The following is a 26,142-nucleotide window of genomic DNA, read 5'->3' on the forward strand; positions in this document are numbered from 1 at the left end:
AATTGGTACACTTTTAAGGCGAATGCCAGGAACACTATTGCCACAATCGGTACAAGTACAACGATTTTGAAAATTCATTTTTAAAAGCTTTAAGCTAATTTAATACTAAAAATCATCTGTTTCGCAAGGCTTCAAAAAAACTTTGAAAAATCATGCCAACGTTTAAAAACGCGAATTAAATCAGATTTCTATTCATACTGTTGACTAATTGCATCCATAATTGTAACATCTACCCTATATCCAATTTTGAAGAGTGATTATTATCAAAAACTATTATCAATATGTTGTTGAATCAAAAATTTAATATCATAGTCATAAGATTTTGAAATCACATTCTTCTCGGGTAGGCATCATGTTGGTGTGTACGGTGTGGTTAAATTATCACGAGCACGTGTGATTGGGTGTCGCGCGCGCAAATGATATGCGATACTACTGGCGCGTTACGTTTGACCTGATAGCATATGGTTCTGGGGCCTTATGATCTCGCGTGATGATTGGGTGGTCGTGTCGGCCAAGCGGTGGTGACGAAAACGACAAAAGGGCGAACACTGGATCACGACTCGGCGGTCACCAAATTGGGTTCGAATGAGTGTTTGCCTCTTCCTGTCGAACGATAGATCAATTGCTCGCGGAACAGCAAACCGGAAGGACACGCGTCGGTAGGTGGTTCCATGTCAGAAGTGAAACGCGTACGAGTGTGCAGTGGAACAGTGTATTTCTTCTTTCGACTAGTGATTAGCTCCAGGTTAGTGATTGGTTAAAATTCATAGATTTTCATTTTGTGGAAAAGTTCTTGGCAAATTTATGCAGTATTATAGAAATGTTAAAATCGTTGACATAAATTGTTTAAACAAAAAATAGAATTAAATAAACGGTTTTGACAAAAAGACAAGTGATAATTCCATTTGTTTTCAAGACTATTATGTTTTACCGATATTGCCAGCAGTGCTATTTTCTTCTCTAAAAGGCTGGGACACAAAAATAATCGTTTTTTGGAGAGAAAAAAATGTTTATCGAATAATGCATATTTTGGTTCTAGAAAATAACCATTGAAAAATTACGGTTACAGTGAAACTGGTGAAGCAATACTTCACAAATCAAACGGAATTACAAGAATCCCTGTGATATTCCTGAAGGTTCGAAAAGCGTCTCTTGAATTTCTGAGAACGCCTTCAGTATTGTTAGGAATATTTATCAAGAAATCTAGTAAAAATCTTATTTATAAACTGTAACGTTCACGGCTACTGAGTAAGGCTATGCTGAAGGTGTTTAGATTCGATTCCCGGTCGGTCCAGGATCTTTTCGATTCAAGAATAACGTGTGAATTTTGCATTAAGTATGATGAGAAACTCGGACCTTAGATAAATTCCGCTCAGAATCTATATCTCATTTCAATGGAAATTCGTCTCTGATTTTTCTAGGCATATATGGGATTACCACTGTAATCCGCTGAGCATATAGAAAGAAATTTATGATTGACTCGGTCTGTACAAAAAAAAATGATTAGAATTTTGAGTGAGTTTCGCCTATAATCACAGCATAGAAACTTGACATAGGTCTTAAAAAACGTGAAATCTGTCGAGAATCTCGTAAATTATCTTGGAATCTCAACTAAATTTATTAAGATCTATTTAGGAGGAAGTTATCAAGGAACATTCTAAGAAAGATCTTTTTATGAGTATGGCAAGAGGCCTCTACTAAGGATTAGTTTTGGAATTAGTTTTTCAGTCCCGGAATCGAGTCCAAGACCTTCTACTTATAATCTGAGAGAGACTCGCGGAGAGGAAAAATATCAACGTCATATGCAGTCCAAATTCCGCTGTCACGAAACGTCAAATGCAGCCCGTCGATTTTATAGCTGAAAAAGTGACAAGTATTGTATTCGAAATAATCTGTGATTAAAAACCTCAGTCAACGGAGCAGATTTTTTTTCCAAAGTTGCTGATAAATCTCAACACAAGATTCATTATTTCTAATGTCTGCTACGTTTGCTGGCATGAAATTTCACCTAAAAGGCTATTTATGATTCGGTGTGATGCAAACGCAATCATTTTTTGCTGAGAGGTTCATGTGCGGGTTTGAATGGCTTGCGCATGATTGGTATAAACACAAAGTGGAATAAGAAAAAAAATCAGCAATCATAGAAAAAGAAAACCGTCTTCGCGAGCTCGTCTCAGCTTATAATGAACCCCTATATCGGCAGCTTAATTTTTTTCCACAATAAAAATATTCAAACCTTGATTATCGTTTTTTTTTTGTGATTTAGGGAAATTCGCCTAATGTTGAACGGCTAAAAACCTCGCCTATTGTTGAACAGTCCGTGTATTCCTTATGGCGTGTTCAACAATTAGCGAGCATTTTTTCGTTCAATAATTGGCGAATTACCCTTGATATTTTTGCACCATTTTTTCACAAGTTCTCACAAATCTATTGTAGTTTAAGAATCTTCGTCATTGGTGATCTGGTTTTAAATATATTCCGATGTTTCTTGGGGGACCGACATTCTCCATATAAAATGTCTTTGGCGGCCATTTAGTTTTACGTCAATATATCAAAAAATAAAATGTGGGGAGTTGTGTTTGATCCTTCGACCTTGACGCTTGCTCCAGCGGGGGGCCGGCGATGAGGGCAGGATCAAACATGCCGCGCGTCGGTCGAATGAAAGTGAAAAAGTGCCGCGTTCGATTAGTTCTTTTTGACCTTTCGACGTTGACGCTTGCTCCTGGGCAGTGCGTCAAGAAAGCCCGAGCAGTCGTCAGTTGTTTTCCCTCTCAGGTCGCGCGCCTATTTTCTCTGAGTGCTATTATATAGCCGAGCAAACGAGTGAGGCTGAAAGTGGATTGTTGCTGCTCAAGGATGACGGATCAATTGGTGAGCTCGTTTCATGCAACTATTCTAATCTATAAAATATGTATGGCTGCACCTTTAATCGTTACAAAAGTGAGACGTAAATATGATTTTTCAACAAACTATGAAAGGTTCGTCACTGTGACTGTCGACATAAACTCTGATTTATAAATTATGTATGTACAATTTTCCTTTTACCTTCAAGTTTGTAATTAAAAATACTTTGAATGGTTCGACACTACGAGTGTAGACTTGCGAAAGGTTCACTTTATTCAACAAACTTTGAAAGGTTCGTCACGTCAAGTGTCGGCATAATTTTTTCTCTACATAGATATTGTTCATATCAAATGAAACTATTATATTTACATATAAGCATGTTTACCCAGACAACCAGAAATCGCATGAAAGTTCACTTTACAACTCGTTTATTCACACTAATTACATCAAACCCGCAAAACACCGTGGATAAACTCGTCAGTTTGATGAGTTTCCTCGCATAAAACACTTCTTTTCTGAGTTCATTTATACATTTTGTTTCGTCTCGTACACTCGTACAAAGTAAGTCGCATCAATCCGTAGCAGCTGTCAAATCAACATTTGTTATCATAAGTTAAGTCGCATTAGATCACAGGTTGATTCGGTAGAGTATTTATACACTCGCATTGTGTGTTATTATTCATCACATAATATATGCACGCATATCGCCTCCACTTTTGTACGTAGAAGGCCTTTTCGCGACATCTTATAAGTGAAATTTTGCACATATAAAGCCTCCAGGTGATTTCGTTATACGTACATTTTGGTTGTCTGGGTATATCTCACCAATAATTATTTATCATGGTCTAATCGCTTATCAAAGTGAATCCTGTGACCCAACGATCCTCTCCATTAACAAACATCCCTCCCAGTAACTTTTGTGGAGATGCAGAGGCAAACACGGTCTCCAAATAGCAAAGGTTACACACTAACATTCCTTCCCCCAATCCAACCTGACTGCAAGGACGTGGCCGGCGCCGTTATTGACCATGTATAAATATGCACACTGAAGAAGATTATGGCCAATCCCAGCCGATCTTCTAGTTGATTCTTTGTGCATTTTCACTGACTTCGGTCAAGCATGGAATAGCAACCATTGATATGTGTAGTCAGTCTAAGCTAAGCTAAGCTAATATATCAAAAAATAAAATGTGGGCTACACAAAGCTAGGTGATAAGGAGCTACTCTGAAAAAATCAAACAAATCGGTTACCCATTCTAGGAGATATCTGAAAATAACGATATGATGTTTTTTGAAGTTTTTAAGCTCCTTATTTCGCGAGCATGCTACCAGACACCCGAATGCTCATTACTCGAAGACGACAGCATCAAATTGCTTATTTTTGCATAACATACTCTCATTAATGCATTGTTCTTAAGAGTAAATATCCGAATACGATAAAAATTCTATAGCCTGAGATATTTACGGGGGTTATAGCTACGCGTCGGTCCCCCAAGAATTTTTGGAATATCTCAGGAACCAGTTGACCGATGAACAATATTGACACATACATATACTAAAACTGGAAGAGTGTTTTGAGAACTTGTGAAAATGGTGCAAAAATATCGAGAAACAAAAAAGTTATCGAGGTTTGAATGTTTTTATTGCGGTAAAATGTGAAGCTGCCGGTAGAGGGGTTAATCTTGAGGGCTTTCCGGAAAAGCTGTCAATGATTTTCTACAGCTCGTTGCCGTTCCAAAATCGATGAACAGGTGGTGCGACACGATATTTCTGGAATATTTACAATACAGCGGACGGGGGTGGGACATTTCGCATAAGGACGTCTGGCATAATGGACATTTGGCATAATGCCTTTTTCTGTTCGTTCGTTCGTCGTACTGACTCGCATTAGAACTGCGCGTAAAAGACGCATTTTTCATGATCAGTGATTCTGTAGTGCGGAATGAAAAGGTTAAAAAGGTAGCTATGCTAAATTTGAAGAACCGGTATTTGATCTTCAACCTGCTCATTATTTCATTGATCACCCACCACCCGATCACGCGCTTTTGTGTATAATAGGCCTACATTTTCAAAAAGTTCTCGGATTTTTAAGTACACACCCGCAACTTTACTGGCAACTTAAAAAAGTCTCTGGTCTAAATTTCGGCTTTATGTTTTTGGAATATTTACAAGATTCACAAAAATCATAACTAAGCACAAACGTTACAAACAAAATGCAGGGTTGTTACGACCTCGAAAATTTCTTCAAGCACTATAAGTTCTGCACAAAATATGTCACGGTCTAAGGAGGGGATCAGGCACCGCGTTACAGGCCGTACAAAATTTTGGAAAGTCTTACACAAAAGGCGTGACAAGAGAGAAGGAGAGGTCGAAAAAGCTCCCTAATTACCGTGGTATAATTGACGAGAATGACGCAAATATGAAGTAAAAGCCGTAGTGGTAAATACACAGTTTCACATCCCAAATAACAATTCAACAGCACTTTAGCTATCGTATCTATTTATCATTAGAATGATTTTAGAAGACATTTATCGTGGCTAAAAGAAGACATTCAGTAAGTCCACTCTTTGCTGTATTCAAAACCATTCAAACAACCACGAATGCCTAATCATAACATTATGCTCTTATTTGAGTTTTTATGATGGCAAAACATCATTTCTCAATTATAACTTACCATTATGGCTCCGCCATATTAATTTTACTCCGCGTATTTTTTATATTTTCAAATTAAATTATCTTCGTTGTTTTCCATTCAATGTTACGTATGATGAGGAAAATGAATCGATAATGATAACGAGAACTTTCCAAACAGTCCAAGAACTGCGAAACATCATTTGTGTGCCCCCCCTGGCACATTTTTCTCGCTACCATAAAATAACTATGAAAAATTTATACATTATATGAAGAAACATTCACTTCAAATAATTGAGAGGCTATAAAACAGATCACAGACATGTTCAATTAGATATGCTTTTTGATTCTCGAAACCAAGTACAATTCCCGAATATTTCGGGTATAAAAACTTTTTTTTATAAGCATCGAACTGCTTCGCAGTCTTCGGCAATGTCCTTCATTGTAAAATTATCTATCGAGAACTGGGCTTAAATTTTGTATAAAGGTTAATGGGTGACCTCTTGCGGGTTTGCTTTGTAAGAATAAGTTTCACCGATCGAGCAGAAATTTAACACAGGTGTTATGAGACCAAAATGGAACCTCAAAAGTGTACTGTAGCGAGAATTTATGTTTTTGGTATAATTGTCTCCTAGACCGATATACTTACTTGATACCTGATGGGCTATAATTCTCTACGATGAATCTACGGCGAATGGATGAGTCTTCTCCTTCTCCAGACGACCTGAACGTTAAGTGCCCTTAAGCCATCGTGTGCGCGGTCTGCCACGAACTCGGCGGCCTCGTCCGGGTACTCTGTTGAATAATATCTTTGATATCTCTGCTTGTCGTTCTTCCGGCATTCGGTTTGTATGGCATAAAAACTAAATAATATCATATTTCGCCATTGTAATAACAAAATAATATCAAAAATATAGGCAACCGTAAATAACAAAATATGTTATTATTTAGATATTGATAACTACCGAAAGCTAAACATTACATATATTTTGCAATTGGATTAAATGGACAAATTGATACTCAGTGAGAATCGAACTCACGACTCCCTGATCTCTAGTTAGGGCGCGTTACCACTACGCCATGAGAGGACTCATGAACGCAGAAGTTAACCTGAATTCGATTTCAGCTCAATAATCACGTGGTCCTTTTTCGCAAAGTGCACCTCTTTCGGAAGAATTAGATGCCTAGCCCGAGAGGACAATGAAAAGAGTTTTTTGCCTATTATTGCGGTATCTGTAAATCACATTCAAAAAATCGATATTTCACTAGTCATTTAAATGTGATTGCTGACAACATTAATTATATTATTAGGATACTATTTTGTGACATAATTTTGTGTCATTTATACATTTATTTAGTCAAACAAAAGATTTCTGTTTACCTTTACCATGTAGTTCCTCTTATTTACAAATATATTGCAAATAAATACAATGTTTTATCGAAAAATCATGTAAACTGATTGAAAATCGGAGCACATGCCAAAAATGCGTTGAAAAATTAAGATACATGATGATCGCAAGGAAGCAATATTTTAAAATTGCATTGGATCGGTGAAAACTAGTGAAAAATATTTTTAGCAGCGCCAAAATTGTGGTTTAAGGTGAAGATGAATCGAAGCCAAACCTCAAATTTTCAAGACCACAAATCTGGAGAACCGAGCACCCGTTTGAGCTGAAAACTTAATCGATTGGTCACCACCAGCGAGTGACCAATCGATTAAGTTTTCAGCTCAAACGGATATTTGGTTCTCCAGATCCGTGCTCTTGAAAATTTGAGGTTTGGCTTGGATTTATCTTCACCTTAATTTGAGTCAAAAAAATCATTTCTTTAAAAGCGACAAGCGGTCTCAGATGGAAGAACCTTGCCTATTTACATTAGCATTGTCCAGCTACGACGGAAGAGAAGACGAAAACGACAGAAAATCATTCGATTCTGTTGATTTGTTTTCGAATCGAGACATAAAGTAATTAATTAGTTTTTTTTATAGATTTGTCCAAAGTCACACAAACTGACAGTACCGTGCAGTGTCATTAACATGGAAGGAGCATAATTTCAATGCTAGAACATTGTGTGACATTGAATGTATACTAAATGTAATAAAATCTATGATTTTTGGTATACCACAATAATAGGACGGCACTACCGCAATAATAGGAACAAATACCGCAATAATCGGACAGAGGAAGACCTTCAGATTTATATTGAAAAAAATGTATGTTGATTCCAAAATTTACTTTTTTTTACTTCACTATACTTCAGATAAAGGATAGTTTTAACAGTTCACATTGCAAAATACCACAATATTTAGGTTTTGGACATTGAAATACGATTTAAATTTCAACCCCGTGCTTATGTCCTCCATAATAGGAGGGATACCCTACAAATAGTAAAATGAGCTATAATGGCCAAATTTGATATTGGTCTGTTCTCTTGAGTTTTTAAACAAAGTTTTCAAAAATCAAAATAATGACATATTCCATTGTGATGACGATGTTTGTTATTCTCTAGATATTTAATTTTTTTTATTTGTATTTTTGCACAAATAACAAATTTTACCATGGGGGTATATCTTGTTATTGATTAGTTATGACTTTCAAGCATAACAGACCAATGACAAACTTTGCTATGATTGTATATTTTGCTATTGATGAGATATTTAATGTCATATATTGATAACATAATAATAATTAAACTAGAATATGATATTTGTTATTATTTTATACCCGGGTATCCACTTCTTTATACAATTGGCACAACTCGTGATTCATGCGACGCGGCTCTACCCCATTTGGCATAATGACATCTGGCATAATGCCGTTTGGCATAATGCCATTTGGCATAATGGTCATTTGGCATAATAGCCGTTTGGCATAACAGCCATCTGGCATAATTAAAAAATATATATATTTTTCTCACACATTTCACATTTAACGTTCAACGCTCCGTCATTGTAATCATCGTCATCATCGAAACTTCGAAAGCAGTTTTTCTGATCAAAACTGAAAATTATTCGATGAAAATGTGTTCACTGTGTATCACTTGGAGAATAGAATACAGTGAACACATTTTCCTGTAAATTTTCTTGATTTTGAACGAAAAAACTGCTTTTGAAAATTCCGAAATCAATGACGGATCCTGCCCCCTTAAAGTGCTTGAAATGTTTGTCTAGGACAAGTCAAATTGACTGGAAAAAGGGACTAATATTGACAATGATCTTTAGTCCAAAGAAGTTAATGTGAAGTAAGTACGAGGAAATACTTTAAGATAGGCTCGTCCAAATAGTGCGTTTGAGGCTGATGATAATTTTATTACCAACATTATTACTTGTCACATCTGAGGTTGAGCATATCGCTGGAGAGGCATCCCATAACATATGGAGTAATTAATTTGGATTAGGGGTCGTCCATGAACCATGTGGTCATTTATGGGCGGAAGGGGGGTTTGGCCGATGACCGCAGTCCATACAAATTTTAAAATTTTTGTGTGGACAACTGACCACAGGGGAGGAAACAATTCGGTCTAAAATTCCGAAAAAATGACCATGGGTTAATGGGCAGCTCCTTAGTAAAGTTCACCTTCTTTCAAACATGAACTGTTCTTTTGAGTTTGCAGTTTAGCGAGTCATAACGAACTGTAGACGCTGCGAATGCCGGACAGTGGCCTTTTCGCGATGTTCTTAGACTAAATTCCGACTTTTTCGTCTAAAGCGATGGGACCAGAAACATACTCGTTTGGCATGCAATGCGTAACCGAGTAATATCGGAAATCCGGATAGTCGTGATTATATCATGGATCTCACTACTGAGTCGTGCTCATTCAGTTAAGATGAGTTTCCGGAATTTGAAACGTCCAGGAAATTTGAATCAACACGGTACCAAGGGCATCCGATGTAATTAAAAATCGATCATGGCGTGCCTATGATTCACTACGCTGCATACTAAAAGAACAGCTTATGTTTGAAAGAAGGTAAAATTTCTAGTTGGGTAGTTTACCAATTATTGAATGCATAAAATGCTCGCTAATTGTCAAACATTTCGTTAGGAACACACATTTTCTTCAGTAATAGGCGAGATTTAAGGCCGTTCAGCAATAGGCGAAATATTCTGCTTAACTAATAACCGTGTATCAACTAATTGTTGTAGCATTTAAGGCAAAGCATCTCTCTTGAGATTTTCCTTCTTTGGAACATTGGATGTTCTTCATATTTAACTTCTGTGCCCTCAAAAAAAAATCAATATAAAATCGTGGCACCCAAGCGACGGCCAGAAATCGAGCTAATGCTTAAAAAATTATTAAAGACAGACGTTCAAAGAGCATAACAAGGATGATAAAAGCCGGCTCACTCTACGGTGCCATATTTTTACTCCTTATAAAACTTCTTTATTAAGCTACGTGAATAAAATCTCACAGTTACAAGTGTGACTTGAAGGGCACTGGTCGAAAATCGAAAATGAATCTATTATGTTGTCTAGAATGGACATGTATTTCATTTAGGCTGATCATTATCAGGCAAAAAGTTGAGGACAATAATTTGAGGAAATGTATTCTTCAAATTATGCCAAATGGCCGTTATGCCAAATGGCCATTATGCCAATTGGCATTATGCCAAACGGCATTATGCCAGATGGCATTATGATAAATGGGGTAGAGCCTGTGACGCCGCCAGATGCCGTGTTCTATGGTCACAACTCGTTTCTCTTCACTGTCATACGCTGCTATAAATTCTACAAATAGAAGATAAGTTTGCAAGTTGTACTCCCGTATTTTTTCTAGGATTTGACGCAGGGTAAACACTTCATCCATCGTTGAAGGACTCCTTATGCGGTCTCATTCTGTTGAACAAAATTCCAGATATGATTTTGTACGCCGAATTAAGGAATGTTATTCCTCAGTGATGGATTACCTGCTTTGCTCTTGTCCACAGTTGATCAGCAGAAGTTTTCTCGTTTTATTTTGTATGGGGATAGGCATCTAACATCAAATTTATTGTAATGAAAGCATTAATCGAAACAAAATTTGGTAGACGTGATAGTCATTGTCGTTACGTACAACCGGTACCAAATATTTTTTTTAAAGTTCCCAATTTTGAGAAATAATTCGTTAGATGCATTTCACCATACAAATATGTTTCGCGTTACCTTTAAGTAATTTTTCTTAGCTTAGCTTAGCTTAGACTGACTACACATATCAATGGTTGCTATTCCGTGATTGACCGAAGTCAGTGAAAATGCACAAAGAATCAACTAGAAGTTCGGCTGGGATTGGCCAAAATCTTCTTCAGTGTGCATAATTCAGTGCCTCTATTTATACAGGGTCAATAACGGCGCCGGCCACGTCCTTGCAGTCAGGTGGGATTGGAGGAAGGAATGTTAGTGTGTAACCTTTGCTATATGGAGACCGTGTTTACCTCTGCATCTCCACAAAGGTTACTGGAAGGGATGTTTGTTAATGGGGAGGATCGTTGGGTCACAGGATTCACTTTGATAAGCGATTAGACCATGATAAATTATTTGACGCGAGCTAAGGATCGAACACTACCAACCTGCTTCGCGAACCGCGCCACTAATAAATCATGCCACGCGAGCGACGCGCGACACGATTGATCCTGCTCACATCACCCGCCCCCGCAGGAGCAAGTGACGCGAGCAAAGGATCAAACACAACTAACCTGCTTCGCGAACCGCGCCACTAATAGATCATGCCACGCGAGCGACGCGCGACACGATTGATCCTGCTCACATCACCCGCCCCCGCAGGAGCAAGTGACGCGAGCAAAGGATCAAACACTACTAACCTGCTTCGCGAACCGCGCCACTAATTGATCATGCCACGCGAGCGACGCGCGACACGATTGATCCTGCTCACATCACCCGCCCCCGCAGGAGCAAGTGACGCGAGCAAAGGATCAAACACTACTAACCTGCTTCGCGAACCGCGCCACTAATAGATCATGCCACGCGAGCGACGCGCGACACGATTGATCCTGCTCACATCACCCGCCCCCGCAGGAGCAAGTGACGCGAGCAAAGGATCAAACACTACTAACCTGCTTCGCGAACCGCGCCACTAATAAATCATGCCACGCGAGCGACGCGCGACACGATTGATCCTGCTCACATCACCCGCCCCCGCAGGAGCAAGTGACGCGAGCAAAGGATCAAACACAACTAACCTGCTTCGCGAACCGCGCCACTAATAGATCATGCCACGCGAGCGACGCGCGACACGATTGATCCTGCTCACATCACCCGCCCCCGCAGGAGCAAGCGACGCGAGCAAAGGATCAAACACAACTAACCTGCTTCGCGAACCGCGCCACTAATAGATCATGCCACGCGAGCGACGCGCGACACGATTGATCCTGCTCACATCACCCGCCCCCGCAGGAGCAAGTGACGCGAGCAAAGGATCAAACACTACTAACCTGCTTCGCGAACCGCGCCACTAATTGATCATGCCACGCGAGCGACGCGCGACACGATTGATCCTGCTCACATCACCCGCCCCCGCAGGAGCAAGTGACGCGAGCAAAGGATCAAACACTACTAACCTGCTTCGCGAACCGCGCCACTAATAAATCATGCCACGCGAGCGACGCGCGACACGATTGATCCTGCTCACATCACCCGCCCCCGCAGGAGCAAGTGACGCGAGCAAAGGATCAAACACAACTAACCTGCTTCGCGAACCGCGCCACTAATAGATCATGCCACGCGAGCGACGCGCGACACGATTGATCCTGCTCACATCACCCGCCCCCGCAGGAGCAAGTGACGCGAGCAAAGGATCAAACACTACTAACCTGCTTCGCGAACCGCGCCACTAATTGATCATGCCACGCGAGCGACGCGCGACACGATTGATCCTGCTCACATCACCCGCCCCCGCAGGAGCAAGTGACGCGAGCAAAGGATCAAACACTACTAACCTGCTTCGCGAACCGCGCCACTAATTGATCATGCCACGCGAGCGACGCGCGACACGATTGATCCTGCTCACATCACCCGCCCCCGCAGGAGCAAGTGACGCGAGCAAAGGATCAAACACTACTAACCTGCTTCGCGAACCGCGCCACTAATAAATCATGCCACGCGAGCGACGCGCGACACGATTGATCCTGCTCACATCACCCGCCCCCGCAGGAGCAAGCGACGCGAGCAAAGGATCAAACACAACTCCGCGTTACCTTTAAGTAATTTTTCGTGCATAAACACTAACGCATGTGCTAATGCGGTGAGAAGCGAATCACGTCATGTATGTAACCCATTCATTAAAAAATTCCTCCGAAGAATTTCTCCAGAAATGCTTTGTGGATTTATTTCAGAGAATTTGTTCGGAGATCACCTCAGGATTTTTTCTTGGGATTTAAATCAAGAATTTCTCTGGGGATTTCCTCCTGGAATTCCTCCGAAAATTTCTCCAGGGATTTTATTTTATTTATTTGTCGTCAATCAATAGTAGACCGTTTCATTACACACTAATTCTACCGGGGTTTTCAAGGATTCCTCCCCAAGAACTCATTCAGGAATTCCGCATGCGATTTTCAATACTAATTCCTCTGGGTGTTTCATCCAGAAATACCTCTGGGAATTTCGTCCAAAAATTCTTCCGAAGATTTCCTCCAGGAATTATTACAGGGATTTCCTCAAGAAGCACCTCTGAGTATTTCCTCCCGAAATTTCTCCTGAGATTTCCTCCAGGTATTCTTTCGGGGATTTCCTCCAGGAATTCCCTCGAGTATTTACTCCAGAAACTCTTCTGGCGATTTGCTTCAGGTATTCCTCCTGAAATTGCTCCGGGGATATCTTCCAGAAATTCTTACAAGGATTTGCTCCAGGAATCCTCCGGAATTTTTTTTTTGTTTGAGAATTCTTCCGGGTATTTCCACCAAGAACTCCTCCGGGATTTTTTGAGGAATTTCCCAGGGGATTTCCAATAGCAATTCATCCGAAGATTTCGTACAAAATTTCATTTAGGGATTTCGTACAGAATTTCATTAAGTAATTACTTCGGGAGTTTTTACAGATATTCCTTCGGGATTTTTTTCAAAGATTTTATCCGAAGATTTCCTTCAGGAACTTCTTTGGGACTCCGGAGTTTTTCAAGTAATTAATCCGGAGTTTTTCTAGAAACGCCTCCAATTTCCTCCAGAAACACATCCAGAACTTCTCCAGGAACGCCTCCGGAGTTCCCCTGGAATTGCTGCGTAGTTTCTCCAGGTTTTCCTTTGCAGATTCTCTAGGATTTTGACCACAGAATTCCTTAAGTGTTCTCCCGGGAATTTCTCCGGAGCTAATTCCTTCTGCATTGGTGCACTACAGTCGATTCCCTTTCTTGTACAACAACGGGCAAAATAGACCATCCAACCAACTAGGGTAAGTGTTCCCTTAGTTGTGGGTGTTCCTATAGTTGCGGTAGTGCCGTTTTCACTGATTTTTTGCATTAGCCACAGAATCGACACTGCCAATCGACGTATTGGCTTGTTGATACACGGAATAGTTGAAAATAGCGTCCAAATTGCTTGAAAACTGATGAAAACTCACTAAATTTGCTAAAATTGTTCTTGCTTGTACCAATACTTGCGGTAAAGTGTTCCTATAGTGGAGGATCTCATAAGAAAACAACGGATACCGCAACTATAGGAACACAAATTAAAAATATACCGCAACTAAAGGAACAGTGTTCCAATAGCGGAGGTATTATTTTTCACTGACATGCCGTGGATTACTACGATGAAATCATTTTTCTCGTTAAGTCAATGGTCGTTACTTCCCGTTACAACATCAACATGTGCATTGATTGCGCTTCTTGAATTAAGGCGGTTAAATGAAGTTCATTCGCGCTTAGTACCTCCACTATGGACCAATGCACGAGTTCACTAATTTGACACTTGAGCGGTGCCGAATTCACTTGTTGCCATGGTCACGTAAATAACACGGCACCGCTAAAACGTCAACGAGTGAACGCGTGCATTGATCCATTGGTACATCTACTCTAGTACGCATTTGTTCTTCCCCCCATATCTTCAAAATAATACGGTGAAGGAGTTCGTGCAGCTGCTCACTTCCGTGTTTGAGAAGTTCGCCCGGAAGCTCGTCCTTCCCAATAGCCTTGTTGTTCTTCAGCCTTGTAATCAATATTAGGACCCCTAAAAGTTCCAACATCGACGTCGGAAAAATGTCGGCCATCTATTAGAACATGGTCGAATTGGTTACAAAGTTCGTCATCTGGATGTCGCCAGGTTTGCTTACGGATATCCTTGCGAGCGAAGTAGATGCTACTGATGGCCATCCCCCTGGTAGCAGCAAAGATCACTAAACGTAGGCCGTTGTCATTTGTAAGTGAAGGCTCTCCGTATCCATGATAGGGCCGAAGAATTTCTCTCTTCTGATCTGCGCATTAGCCTCGCCGATGACAATTTTGACAAAACACGTCGTCTTTTGGATATTCTTCATAGGTCTTGTCAAGACATCCGTAAAACGCATGCTTTACGTCATCGAGTTTGTCGTTTGTCTTTGCATAGAAATAGATCAGGCTGTAGTTAAAGAACTTGCTCGAATTTTCAATACGCAGATCCGCTCGTTGATCGGCTTTCACCTATTAACGCGCTTCATCCGCTTTCCAATCACTATGAAGCCGACTCCTTGTTCAGTTTTATCAACTAACACATGCACATAGATGTACACTAGACTGATGCAAATTTTGAAGTTTCTGCTCCCCTATGCTTAAACGATGTCAATTATGATAAAAATCATTCTCCAAAAATTTGAAGTGATTTGGAAGAAATTTGGTTGTGCACACGCCATTTGAAGTTTATATGGAAATTACTATGGAAAAGGCAAACCTTTTGTGTTCGGTCCTCTAACTGCTCGTAATAATAATCTATGGAAAAGTGAACATACTTACTCTTCTCATGTGAATTCTTCCCAGATATAACATTGCCGAAGATAACATTTTGATTGAACGTAAGGATAATTTTTTATCATTGATAACAAAGTCCAAATCATGCTGAGATGATCATTCAATTACTTTCAGAGCAACACTGCTTTTTTGCTGTAGAACATAGTAGCCTGGATTACTTTGATCTATGGGTCACTGCACAAAAATCTTCCTCTCTCTTTCACTCTTACATAAAATTTGTAAACAACAAGGCCAGTAAACGTCAAAATCACGAACAAAATCTAAACAGTGCAGAGCCCTATTGACTATTCTACCCGCCAGGAGCAGCACTATTGCCTGCCAAGCAGTTGGTTAACGATCAACGCTCCGTCATCGTAATCATCGTCATCATCGAAACTTCAAAAGCAGTTTTTCTGTTCAAAACTAAAAATTATTCGATGAAAATTTGTTCACTGTGTTTCGGTTGGAGAATAGAATACAGTGAACACATTTTCCTGTAAATTTTCATGATTTTGAACGAAAAAACTGTTTTTGAAAATTCCGAAATCAATGACGGATCCTGCCCCCTTAAGCATGCAAAATGCAAACCCACTTTATGATTATGAATAGCAATTTATCCTGACGTCCAATCGAAATGTGGTCTTCGATAAAATTGTAGCTGAAAGGATTTCACATGAGTAGAGTTTGTTCACTGTTCCATAAAATATTATGACGACCAGATAGAGGGCTGAACACAAAAGATTGGCGTACAATGTACACATGCCAAAATGGTTAAATGGCTAAGAATCCTTTCAGTTAACAGCTGTGGAAGTGCTCAATAGAACACTAAACTGAGAAGCATACTCTGCCCCAGTTAGGACGTAACGTCAGGAAGAAAAAGAATTAGAACGGTTGAAAAAAGCTGTCGAAATGTATTGAGTTTGAGCAAATCTTTAGTACCGTAGTTGGGGGTAAGATTGGGCCAAAATTAGTATCTTCTTCTTCTTCATAGCGTTACGTGTAGGCAAGTGGGCTCTCATCTGTTCACAGTTATTAACTGGGAGCTCTATTTGCCTAAGTTACCATTTATGCATTCGTTTAGCGTATGGCAGGCACGATGATTTTGCTATTCCCATGGAAGTCAAGCAAATTTCCATTACGAAAATATCCTGGACCGAGCTTGAATCACACCCAGATACCTTCAGCATGGCTTTGCTTCGTAGCCACGAACGTTACCACTAGGCTGAAACCTTTTTTTTTTCCAAAATCAGCATGTTCTGATTAATTTTCAAACAATTGTGACTTGTAATGGTCATCTTTATATAAGAATACGATCATTATTAATAATCCAGAGATCGAAATTTGAAGATAGTAGCTAATCGTAATTGTAAGGAATACTTCACTAAAATGGTATATCAATATTCCCAATACTCATATTCTGAGATATTTCAAGTTATGCCATAGCCCAATGTTACCTGTAAAAATTTCATCTGAATTACTCGTGGAGGATCAAAGTTACAGCATGTTGTATTTGAACATATTGGATGGAAATTTTATGTTATCTTGAAACGTAAGCTAGTAATGATGAACCGTGAAAATTATTTCTGTGGAGTACAAACTGACTCACAATATCCATATTTTCTTGCGAGTAATCATACGATCAAAAAAAACGTTCAACTTTCAACCCCATATGTGACACCTGACACATGTGAAAGAGGCTAAACAGTTGACTACTTTTTCATTGAAATAAGTTTTTTGATCGATGGCATCGCGAAATAAAAAAGGACAGGATTTTTATGTTCTTCCATTTTCAGCGATTTGACGCACACTCGTTCTATTCTACTGTGTTTCTCCTACGCTCCTGAAACATTAACTCCAACCTGGCTTTATTGCGGTAGAAGTCAGACCATATCACGGCCAGGCAGGACACGGCTGATTAACAATTGAATAATTGATGGGAGAGACATTAAATTTCCATCAAGTTGGGAGTAATGCTAGAAACTCGATTCCTGGGCATCAGGTAAAGCACAAAGCGGAACCAACGTAATTAGCAGTAAATGGTGCGGTTTCCACAGCTGTCCAGGTTCTTGCAGTTCACTTCAACTGTGGTTGATACACCTCTGATTGTCTCGTATAGGAGTTCAAACTCTAATTTTCTCCCATATCAAAACAAAGGCGCGTGCGGAAAATTGAATGGTAAACGTTTTGACTTTTCCCGCTCGTTCGGTTGCATTATGAAGGGGGAAAAAGGTTACGTGAATGTGGGTCTGGGTCATTTGGCATAAAGTCATTTGGCATAAGGTCATTTGGCATAACGCCATTTGGCATAAAGGACATTTGGCATAACAGCCATTTGGCATAACGGTCATTTGGCATAATTTTGAACAATGTGAAAATAAAGGGTCATTTGGCATAACGGACATTTGGCATAATATCAAGCCATATGTAAAGTAAGAATCAATTGGCATAATATCAAACCATATGTGAAGTAAAGGTCATTTGGCATGTCGGACATTTGGCATAATATCAAACCATCTGAAAAGTAAGGGTTATTTAGTATTTATGATTTATTGGTATTTTATATTTTATTCAGATACTCCTTCTTCTATGTGAAAAAACTGTTGTAATAAATATTACGCAAAAGAAAAAGTCATGTTAGAAAGAAGGGCAAATTCCTATATAATAAAATAACGCGTCGAATCGCTATAGCAATAACCCTCGAAAGAATACCTTATGTTTAAAAGAAGGGTAAATCTCTAGATAAATATCATGACTAAACAGGATAACAGAAGATGAGCTAGGGTGTCAATCAGTGACGCAATATTTCTTAATTTGAAATTAAAAACGAACCCGATCAAGCACTGCACACTGGTTCAGGAAGCTAGTTTAGGCGGACATGAGGTTTTCGTCTCGATTTATTGATTTTAGAGCCATAGTTGCTTCTGATAATATGTTCAGCATTTTCGGTTCCGGATCATTTGGCCGAATGCCGTTCGCCCGAAATTGAAAACAAAAGTGAACTACTGTTAGCATGGATTTATAATGAATTTCAACGAACTTATTCAGCTTATTCATGAAGAAAGTTACACCATCATTGATATACACATAATTAGCTTTTGAGTAGTAGCTCAAGAAACAGTTCGTGCTGAAAAAAGTACATCCTAAATGTAAGCACTTATTCACTTCTCTGCTAGCGGTGATAGCCACCTTCAGATGTTTGTAGTTAGATTTTGACAGTAACCAAAAAGGTTTAACACTTTTTCGTCCTTCTGCTAGATCGGGTTGCTTTGATCCCTCGGATCGTACTAAGTAATATATGTCATAGCTCTAGCAACCACAAGTCTTGGTTTCTTTGACTTAAATATTCCCCGAGTAGTTTATTGCTATACGCAAGCAACGATGCAGAGTTCAGTTCACAAGTTGCAATCTTAAACTTGGAGGAGAATGACATCTCACCCAAGTTGAGGAAAAACAAATTGAATAAGACGTAAGGCATTCTGGGGTAATATGCACTCTTGAGGCAAAACAACCCCACGGTGCCTTTTATGAGTATTTGTAAAACAATTGGAAAAGATTCGTCAAGGGCGGATAGGAGTGACCCACAACCAGTGCCGTAGCGTGCGGTTGGCCAGGTTGGCACCCGCCAAGGGCGCAAGCCTTAAGGGGGCGCCAACACGCGTGACACAAATGGTAAAGTTTGAAAATACATATTGAATTCAAACACAATCTCTATGAATCACAATATGGATCCTGAAAGAAATTTTCATGAAATACTGAGCATGAATCTAACATAGTATTTGACTGGATTCAACCAAAAAAATGTCGAGATTCTCAAATAATCAAGGTCTTCTATATAAACTATGTGTGGTTATGATAGAACGCTTTGCGGTTCACCGACACTTTTGAACTTTTTAAACCATCTTGATGACATATTTAATCCAGGGTGTGGTTTTCTAAGAAATTAACAAATCCGCACAGCATTCTGCGAATTATTCTTCCCAAATCAGTGGTACATTTTTAATAACACTTAAAAATATTGTACGCTAGCTGATAGCCATTTGATTTTACAAAAAAAATTGAATCAGTAGGATTGATATACTCATTTTTGGTTTTCAGAAAGCTATAGATGACGTAACCCATCGTACCTTTCCTTAAAAATTCATTTAAAATTACTTTTTTAAATGATACTTTATGAAAATGTCTTGGCCAAGACAACGTGAATTGAAAAAAAAATCTTTTTAGCACTAATTTTTTTTTTATGAAAAATGATTTTTTTTTATTTACGTTTTTAACACTTCAGTAGTCGTGCTGTTGTATTTTGTACAACTCTGTTAAGAAAAGCTCGCAAGCCTTATACGGCAGCAGTGTGGTGAAAAGTGTAACACATAAGCGTATGGCTTTGGTTTTTTTCAAGGTTGTACTATTAGTGTCATATGATATAAATATCGGATAAAGAAGCTTTTATTTTTTTTAATCAATATTTTTAAAATGTTTAGAAGAATTTTTCTTTAAATAAACATTTTACTAAAATTGCCACCAAAAAATTGTTAGAACACCGATTTTTCATATTTGTTTCTTATTATATAAATTGTAATATTCTTGGGAATTTTTCAAATAACATTTAGGATAGATAGCAAAATATAGCATAGACTAAAAACACTTCAATTATTGCACATCCATAAGGAATACACGGGTTGTTCAATAATTGGCACGTTTTTAGTCTGTGCAATAGTTGGCAATCTGCCCTAATAGAAAAAAGAATTTGCGTTTTGTCCTGCAGGAATTAACTCAATAATCAAATATGTTCTAAATTTCTAGCACCCTACGATTCTTTTCTAATGAATTCTAATGATATAGTTCGCGTTAACTCTCACCATGTTAAATAGATGTGTACAGTTTTGATTGAGAGGCGCTTAAATGGAAGGGCGCCATGAACCCACGCTACGGCTCTGCCCACAACATGCGATTTTACAAATTCAACTTCCAGGAAAATGTCTAAATTTTTCTAAAATATTCATAGAATCCCCAAAAAGTAGTTTTACTCCTGGGGTGCATATTACCCCTGATGCCCTTATTATAAGCTTTAACATCAATAACTATGAGAAATACTTCACTCTTGAAAGAACAGCCTATGATCAAAAGAAGGAAAAATCTCTTATGAAAATTTAGGCAAGTTTAATGCATATAATAGTTTTATCAGGACAACTACAAAGAACTTCCGATTATTTAAAGAAGGTAAAATTCCCAATTAAAATATAAGCTGAACTATTTTCAATAGTAATGAAACCAGTATAACTCGAATGAATAGTCTATGTGCAAAAGAAGGAAAAAATCTGATGAGATCAATAAAACACTTGAAACCTTATTATACCTTTGGTAATCCAGAGGCGAATTAACCGTCACCTCAGAATCTTGACGCGATGTAAAGAGTTCACAACTTCGTCCTGAATTAACGGGTTGATTTTATCATTCTCTTAGAGCTCTTACAGAGCATATAAAATCAAATATAAAACGTGTATTTATATAGAAAGAAAAAGTGCATCGTTTTTTAGTTGTTTTTGATTAACTTGGAAGCTTCTGAAAGAAATTCACCATCTTTTTCTTTATCGGTATTTCGTCTATTAGTAAGCGATATCACCGGATTGGAAGTCAACATAAGTCGTATAAAATACATCTACAAAGTTTACAGTCCGATTGAATTCGGTGGTATGATTTAACCGGATTCTTCTGATGGATTCATATCGCACTTATTGGCTTCTTCGGCGGCTTGCCAGAGAAGAGAATAAATAAATTATTATAGAACAGATTCAGCTGTTACTAAAATAAAACAGTAATAAAATGCTAAAATCTTCAATTTAAGTATGTACAGAAAATATATTGAAATTATGCCAAATGTCCGTTATGCCAAATGACCCTCATCTTTCACTTAGTTAAAAATTATGCCAAATGTCCGTTATGCCAAATGACCGTTATGCCAAATGTCCTTTATGCCAAATGGCGTTATGCCAAATGACCTTATGCCAAATGGCTTTATGCCAAATGGCCCGCTCCCCGTGAATGTTGTTGGTTTGATTGAAAGGTTATAATCATTACCGTGTGTCCTTAAGTGGCATTTTCACTCCTAGTGAAGAGATAAAGGACAACAAACTGACCGACGTCTGCATATATTGCCGGATAGTTGAACAGGTGCTTTCGTTTGGAGATAAATGGAGCGCACCATGCACGTTATGAATTATGAACTGTTCAAACACTAGGGGAAATAACAGAAAAAATCAATGACTGGCAAAATTCTTCCTAGAACCCAATCAATACAACGTTGATTCTGTTCAATCGAGTGATAGATTGATAAATTTGCATAAAACAGTGTCATTGTGAAAACTGACACATGAAACGATATTTTAAACTTCTAAAATGCATAACATAATTTGACGAAATTAAGTCTTTATTTTTCATGTTCCACTCTCTCATCAGAAATGGTTGAACCAGGCCTCAAGCTATCCAACGGACCGGGTGCCCTCTGTAAGGTATGCGGCGACCGTGCATCTGGTAAGCACTACGGAGTTCCATCATGTGACGGTTGCCGAGGGTTTTTCAAGCGTAGCATCAGAAGGTACAACTTGTAAATAACATCTCAACACGTGAATGATAAAGTGCGACCGAGTAACGTTTGTGTCTTTCCCCTTTCTGTGCCTTCGTCATTCCGCTACAGAAATCTGGAATATGTGTGCAAGGAGGGTGGAAAGTGCGTCGTCGACGTATCCAGACGAAATCAGTGCCAGGCGTGTCGATTCGCAAAGTGTCTGCAGGCCAACATGCGGCGTGAAGGTAAGTTACAACCAACAATCATTTATACATTTTCATATAAGAAACCTCAACATGCTCTCCACCAAGCTCACATAACTCATGAGTAAGCCATGAAAATATGTATGCTTCTAAAATGAGCGCAAAGTCACCAGAGATTTGCTACCGATTTTTTTTATGTTATGTAAAATTGTTCAAAATTAATCTCAAGGATGTTAATTTGATGGATTTTCGAAGATAATCTCAAAAAAGGTAAAAATTATTGTCAAATAATAACATGGTTTTCACTAAAACAACCGTGCATTTAAATGTTCATTAACAGTCGAGAGATTTTAAATAGCAGTTCGAATTGAATAACACATCATGATATTTAACCTTTGTATTATTTGCGTCATACTTCTCAGTTCAAACTGTGTGTTGATTTTTTTCTTTAATTCCTTTATAAGTATAATTTCAAACAATTAATTCATTTCTTATATCTAGTTGTTCTATGATGGGATTGTGTTGCCATCCTTATTTGGTAAAACTAAATAAAGCTACTATTAACATTTTGTTAGGGTGAAGATGAATCGAAGCCAAACTTTAACTTTTCGAAAGCACAAATCTGGATAACATAACATCCGTTAAGCTGCAAACTTGATCAATGAATCAAATTGTCATCAAAAAAGACAAAAAACAAACAACAAAGCAAGTTCGTTTGCAACCGTTTGTTCCAACTTTTGCGAATTGTAATACAATCAAAAAGCAAAATTGTCATGACAATCACAGGGTGCAAAATTGTTTCAACCTGTTCAACTCGCGATTAATCAGTTATTTTAAACACAAAACCAAATTTGTTTTACGTATGCTGTTCGATAATGTGTCAATGTTTACCAACATGGAGAAAGTTCTCGAAAATTGCAATGCGATGCCCAGAAAATCGTTGCGCACCTGGTGATTGATCATTGTCATATTGTGTTCAGGTGGTGATAAACTGGTGTTGCGGAATAAAACTGTTGCAACAAGATAGGAGATGAGAATGTCTTTGTTGTTGCGTGTCGGGTGACATTTGATTCACTGAACTTGATCGATTGGTGGCGAGTGACCAAACGATTTTGAAAATTTGAGGTTTAGCTTCGATTCATCTTCACCTTAATTGTCTCGTATTGACCAGGTTTGTGATAAATTCAAATAAAATCAAGGTAATAGCGTTTTCATTTGAATCAAAAGTTTGTATTATGGGAAAGAAGTATAGATCATACCAAATGGAGAGCATGCATATTCTTCATACTATGCTAAGGCGCTTAATGAAGGCTCAAATGACATGTGCCAAACGGAACCAAATATGGGGAAGTGATGAAATAGGAATTTAAAGTTTGAGATGGGAAGCAAGGTTTTCAGTATATAAGACAATGAGAAAAAGTATTAACCTTCATCCAGCCAACATACTTTCCACATGCAAAAAAACACACTAAAATGTGCATAACTTTTTTGTTTCTAGATGGATTTTGTTGAAATTTCCAGAACTTCCCGAAAAACTCTTCTAATTTATGGTCCAGGAAACGATGAGAACAACTTTGCCGAAGACAAACTGGAGCCACCCAACATTGATCTGCTTGTAACTTTTGATGCATAAAATTGAAGATAATTTGTAACTAACGCCACTTAGCGGATAAATTCCCAATTAGATTTGTTGCTGCCAGATAGCCCTTGATCTGCTGAACAACTTTTCCAAAAATAGAAGATTGAAGAAAATTTGTAACTAGCGCCACCTAATGGATTAATTTCCAATTAAGATTATTACTGCCGGATAGCTCTTGGTCTGCTGAGCAACTTTGCCGAAGACACCAACCTTCTAGCTCTTCAGGATCTTGAGATATAGAAGATCGAAGAAAAATTGTAACTGGCGCCACCTTGCGGAGAAATTCTCAACTAATTTTGTAATGGCCAGATAGCCCTTAGTCTGCTGAACAACTTTGCCGAAAACAGCAACCTTCTAGCTCATCCGGATCTTGAGATATAGAAGATTGAAGAAAATTTGTAACTGGCAACACCTAGCGGATAAATTCTCAATTAAAATTGTTACTGCCAAATAGCTCTAGGTCTGCTTAACAACTTCGCCGAAGACACCAACCTTCTAGCTCATCTGGGTTTTGAGATATCCGTTGAATTGACGATGTGGCCAATTTTGGTACCCCAAGACAATCCGGAACCACGTGGACCATATTCTCAAGTTTCCTGGACCATAAACTAGAAGAGTTTTTCGGGAAGTTCTGAAAATTTCAACAAAATCCATCAAGAAATAAAAAAGTTATGCACATTTTAGGCGGCATCCATTTATTACGTAACGCTAAAATTGGAAATTTTCGACCCCCTCCTCCCCCCTCCGTAACGCTTTTTGTATGGAATTTTTTAAAATTTTGTATGACTCGTAACGCTTGAGCCTACCCCCTCCCCCCCTTAGAGCGTTACGTAATTTGTGGATGCCGCCTTAGTGTAATTTTTTCTTGTGAAAAGTATGTTGGCTGGATGAAGATAAAATTCTAAAAGAAAGGGCGAATGAGTAAGTTAGAGAGTTTGTAATATTTAGTGAAGGTGATAAATTGCTAGATCGAGTAGCAGGCTTCAGCAGGCTTGACAAAAACTCATCTGCAATTTCAAGGTTATTCTGCAGAGTAAATATTTAACTCAGAATTGAAGACACAAATCTTTACACGATCTGATATTTTTTTGGATTTGTATAATCATGATGTTTGATATGTCGTGAAATAAGATTTAGATCCGTCAATATATTCACCCCTTACATCGGGGAACCAGTTATCCGGAATAACCCAGTATGCGTCCATGTCGTCCAAAACCTCTTGAACTATTCTTCTGTAGACTTTATTTGGAAATTCATGTAGTTTGATATGTCGGAAGGTAGGTCTCAGAACCGCCAAAATGACCATTAACTTCTCTTGGGGAACAGTGTGTCCAAAACAACCTTACAAGAAAGAATTACCACCGCTAGCTTTCGCCAACGGGTCCAACAAAAAATCGATGGCACGGGTCCAAACAAGGATCGTAAAGGGATCAATAGTAGAAAAAATAGTACTGAAAAGTACTGTTTTAGTAGCACTGAAAAGTACCGTTTTTAATTTTACCACTGAAAAGTACTGTTTTATTGCTTTAGGTAGTTTTTAAAAAACTCCCAAGAGCAGAGAGAATTCGTGTAGGCACAGCACGAAGGTACGATGCGTACTGATTACCATAATTTTCGTATCAGTTGTATGACAGCGTTGAAATACACTAGCGGGACAAATCTGCCTGAAAATTCAACAATGTGACAAATTGGCTTGGTTTGCTTTCCATTGAGTTTCCGAAGAAAGTTGTTTTTTTTTTTGTAATTGTTTTCTAAAACTATACGTAAGAATGAACTGTTTGATTACAAAAATTCAAAATGTATAAAAACTAACATGGGGCAATTATGCGTATAACGGCAGTTAACAACATATCATATTTCATTTGCTAGCAGATCAGAGTTTTTACAGGTAGATCGAATTCATCTACTTATAAAAAAGAAAAAAATCGGTTTTTAACCCTCAAAGCCCCGGGACAGACCTTTTATTTTCAATCGGCTGCTACTCAAAAACAAAAAAGTTTAATGAAACTCGGTTTTCAACTATGATCGATGAGATGAGTTAGACTTCCTGTGAGTGAGGTTTTCAAACCGGATGTTCAGGCTCTTCTTTTCCTTGGCATTATGTCCGCACTGGGACAGAGCCTGCTTCTCAGCTTAGTGTTTTTATGAGCACTTCCACAGTTATTGACTGAGAGCTTTCTTTGCCAAAGTTCCTGGACCGACGGGAATCGAACCCAGACACCTTCAGCATGGCTTTGCTTTGTAGCCGCGGACTCTAACCACTCGACTAAAGAAGGCCACCATCATTCTGTCGAATTTTTCTATGTTCATTGGCAAAACATGATGTTGCTGTGAACTATCATTCCGTTTAAAAAAAAACTTTTTCA

At 38.6% G+C, this 26,142-nt stretch overlaps 1 protein-coding gene across 3 annotated transcripts in view; it reads left to right on the forward strand.

The window, feature by feature from the left end:
- The first annotated feature begins 454 nt into the window (after positions 1 to 454).
- The window catches only part of LOC5569939 (nuclear receptor subfamily 2 group E member 1), a 53,962-nt gene continuing 28,274 nt past the window's right edge, over positions 455 to 26,142 (forward strand). Inside the window, exons 1-3 of one of the 3 annotated variants that reach the window (XM_021854500.1) lie at positions 455 to 745; positions 21,826 to 21,973; positions 22,064 to 22,179. In XM_021854500.1, coding sequence (XP_021710192.1) covers positions 21,828 to 21,973; positions 22,064 to 22,179 — 262 coding nt within the window. In that variant the 5' untranslated portion in view covers positions 455 to 745; positions 21,826 to 21,827. Of the gene's footprint in view, positions 746 to 21,525; positions 21,974 to 22,063; positions 22,180 to 26,142 lie in introns of those variants that run through there. The other 2 variants (XM_021854502.1, XM_021854501.1) reach the window with 2 other exon arrangements.

Source organism: Aedes aegypti, chromosome 3, assembly GCF_002204515.2.
Source record: "Aedes aegypti strain LVP_AGWG chromosome 3, AaegL5.0 Primary Assembly, whole genome shotgun sequence".
NCBI classification, from domain to species: Eukaryota; Metazoa; Arthropoda; class Insecta; order Diptera; family Culicidae; genus Aedes; species Aedes aegypti.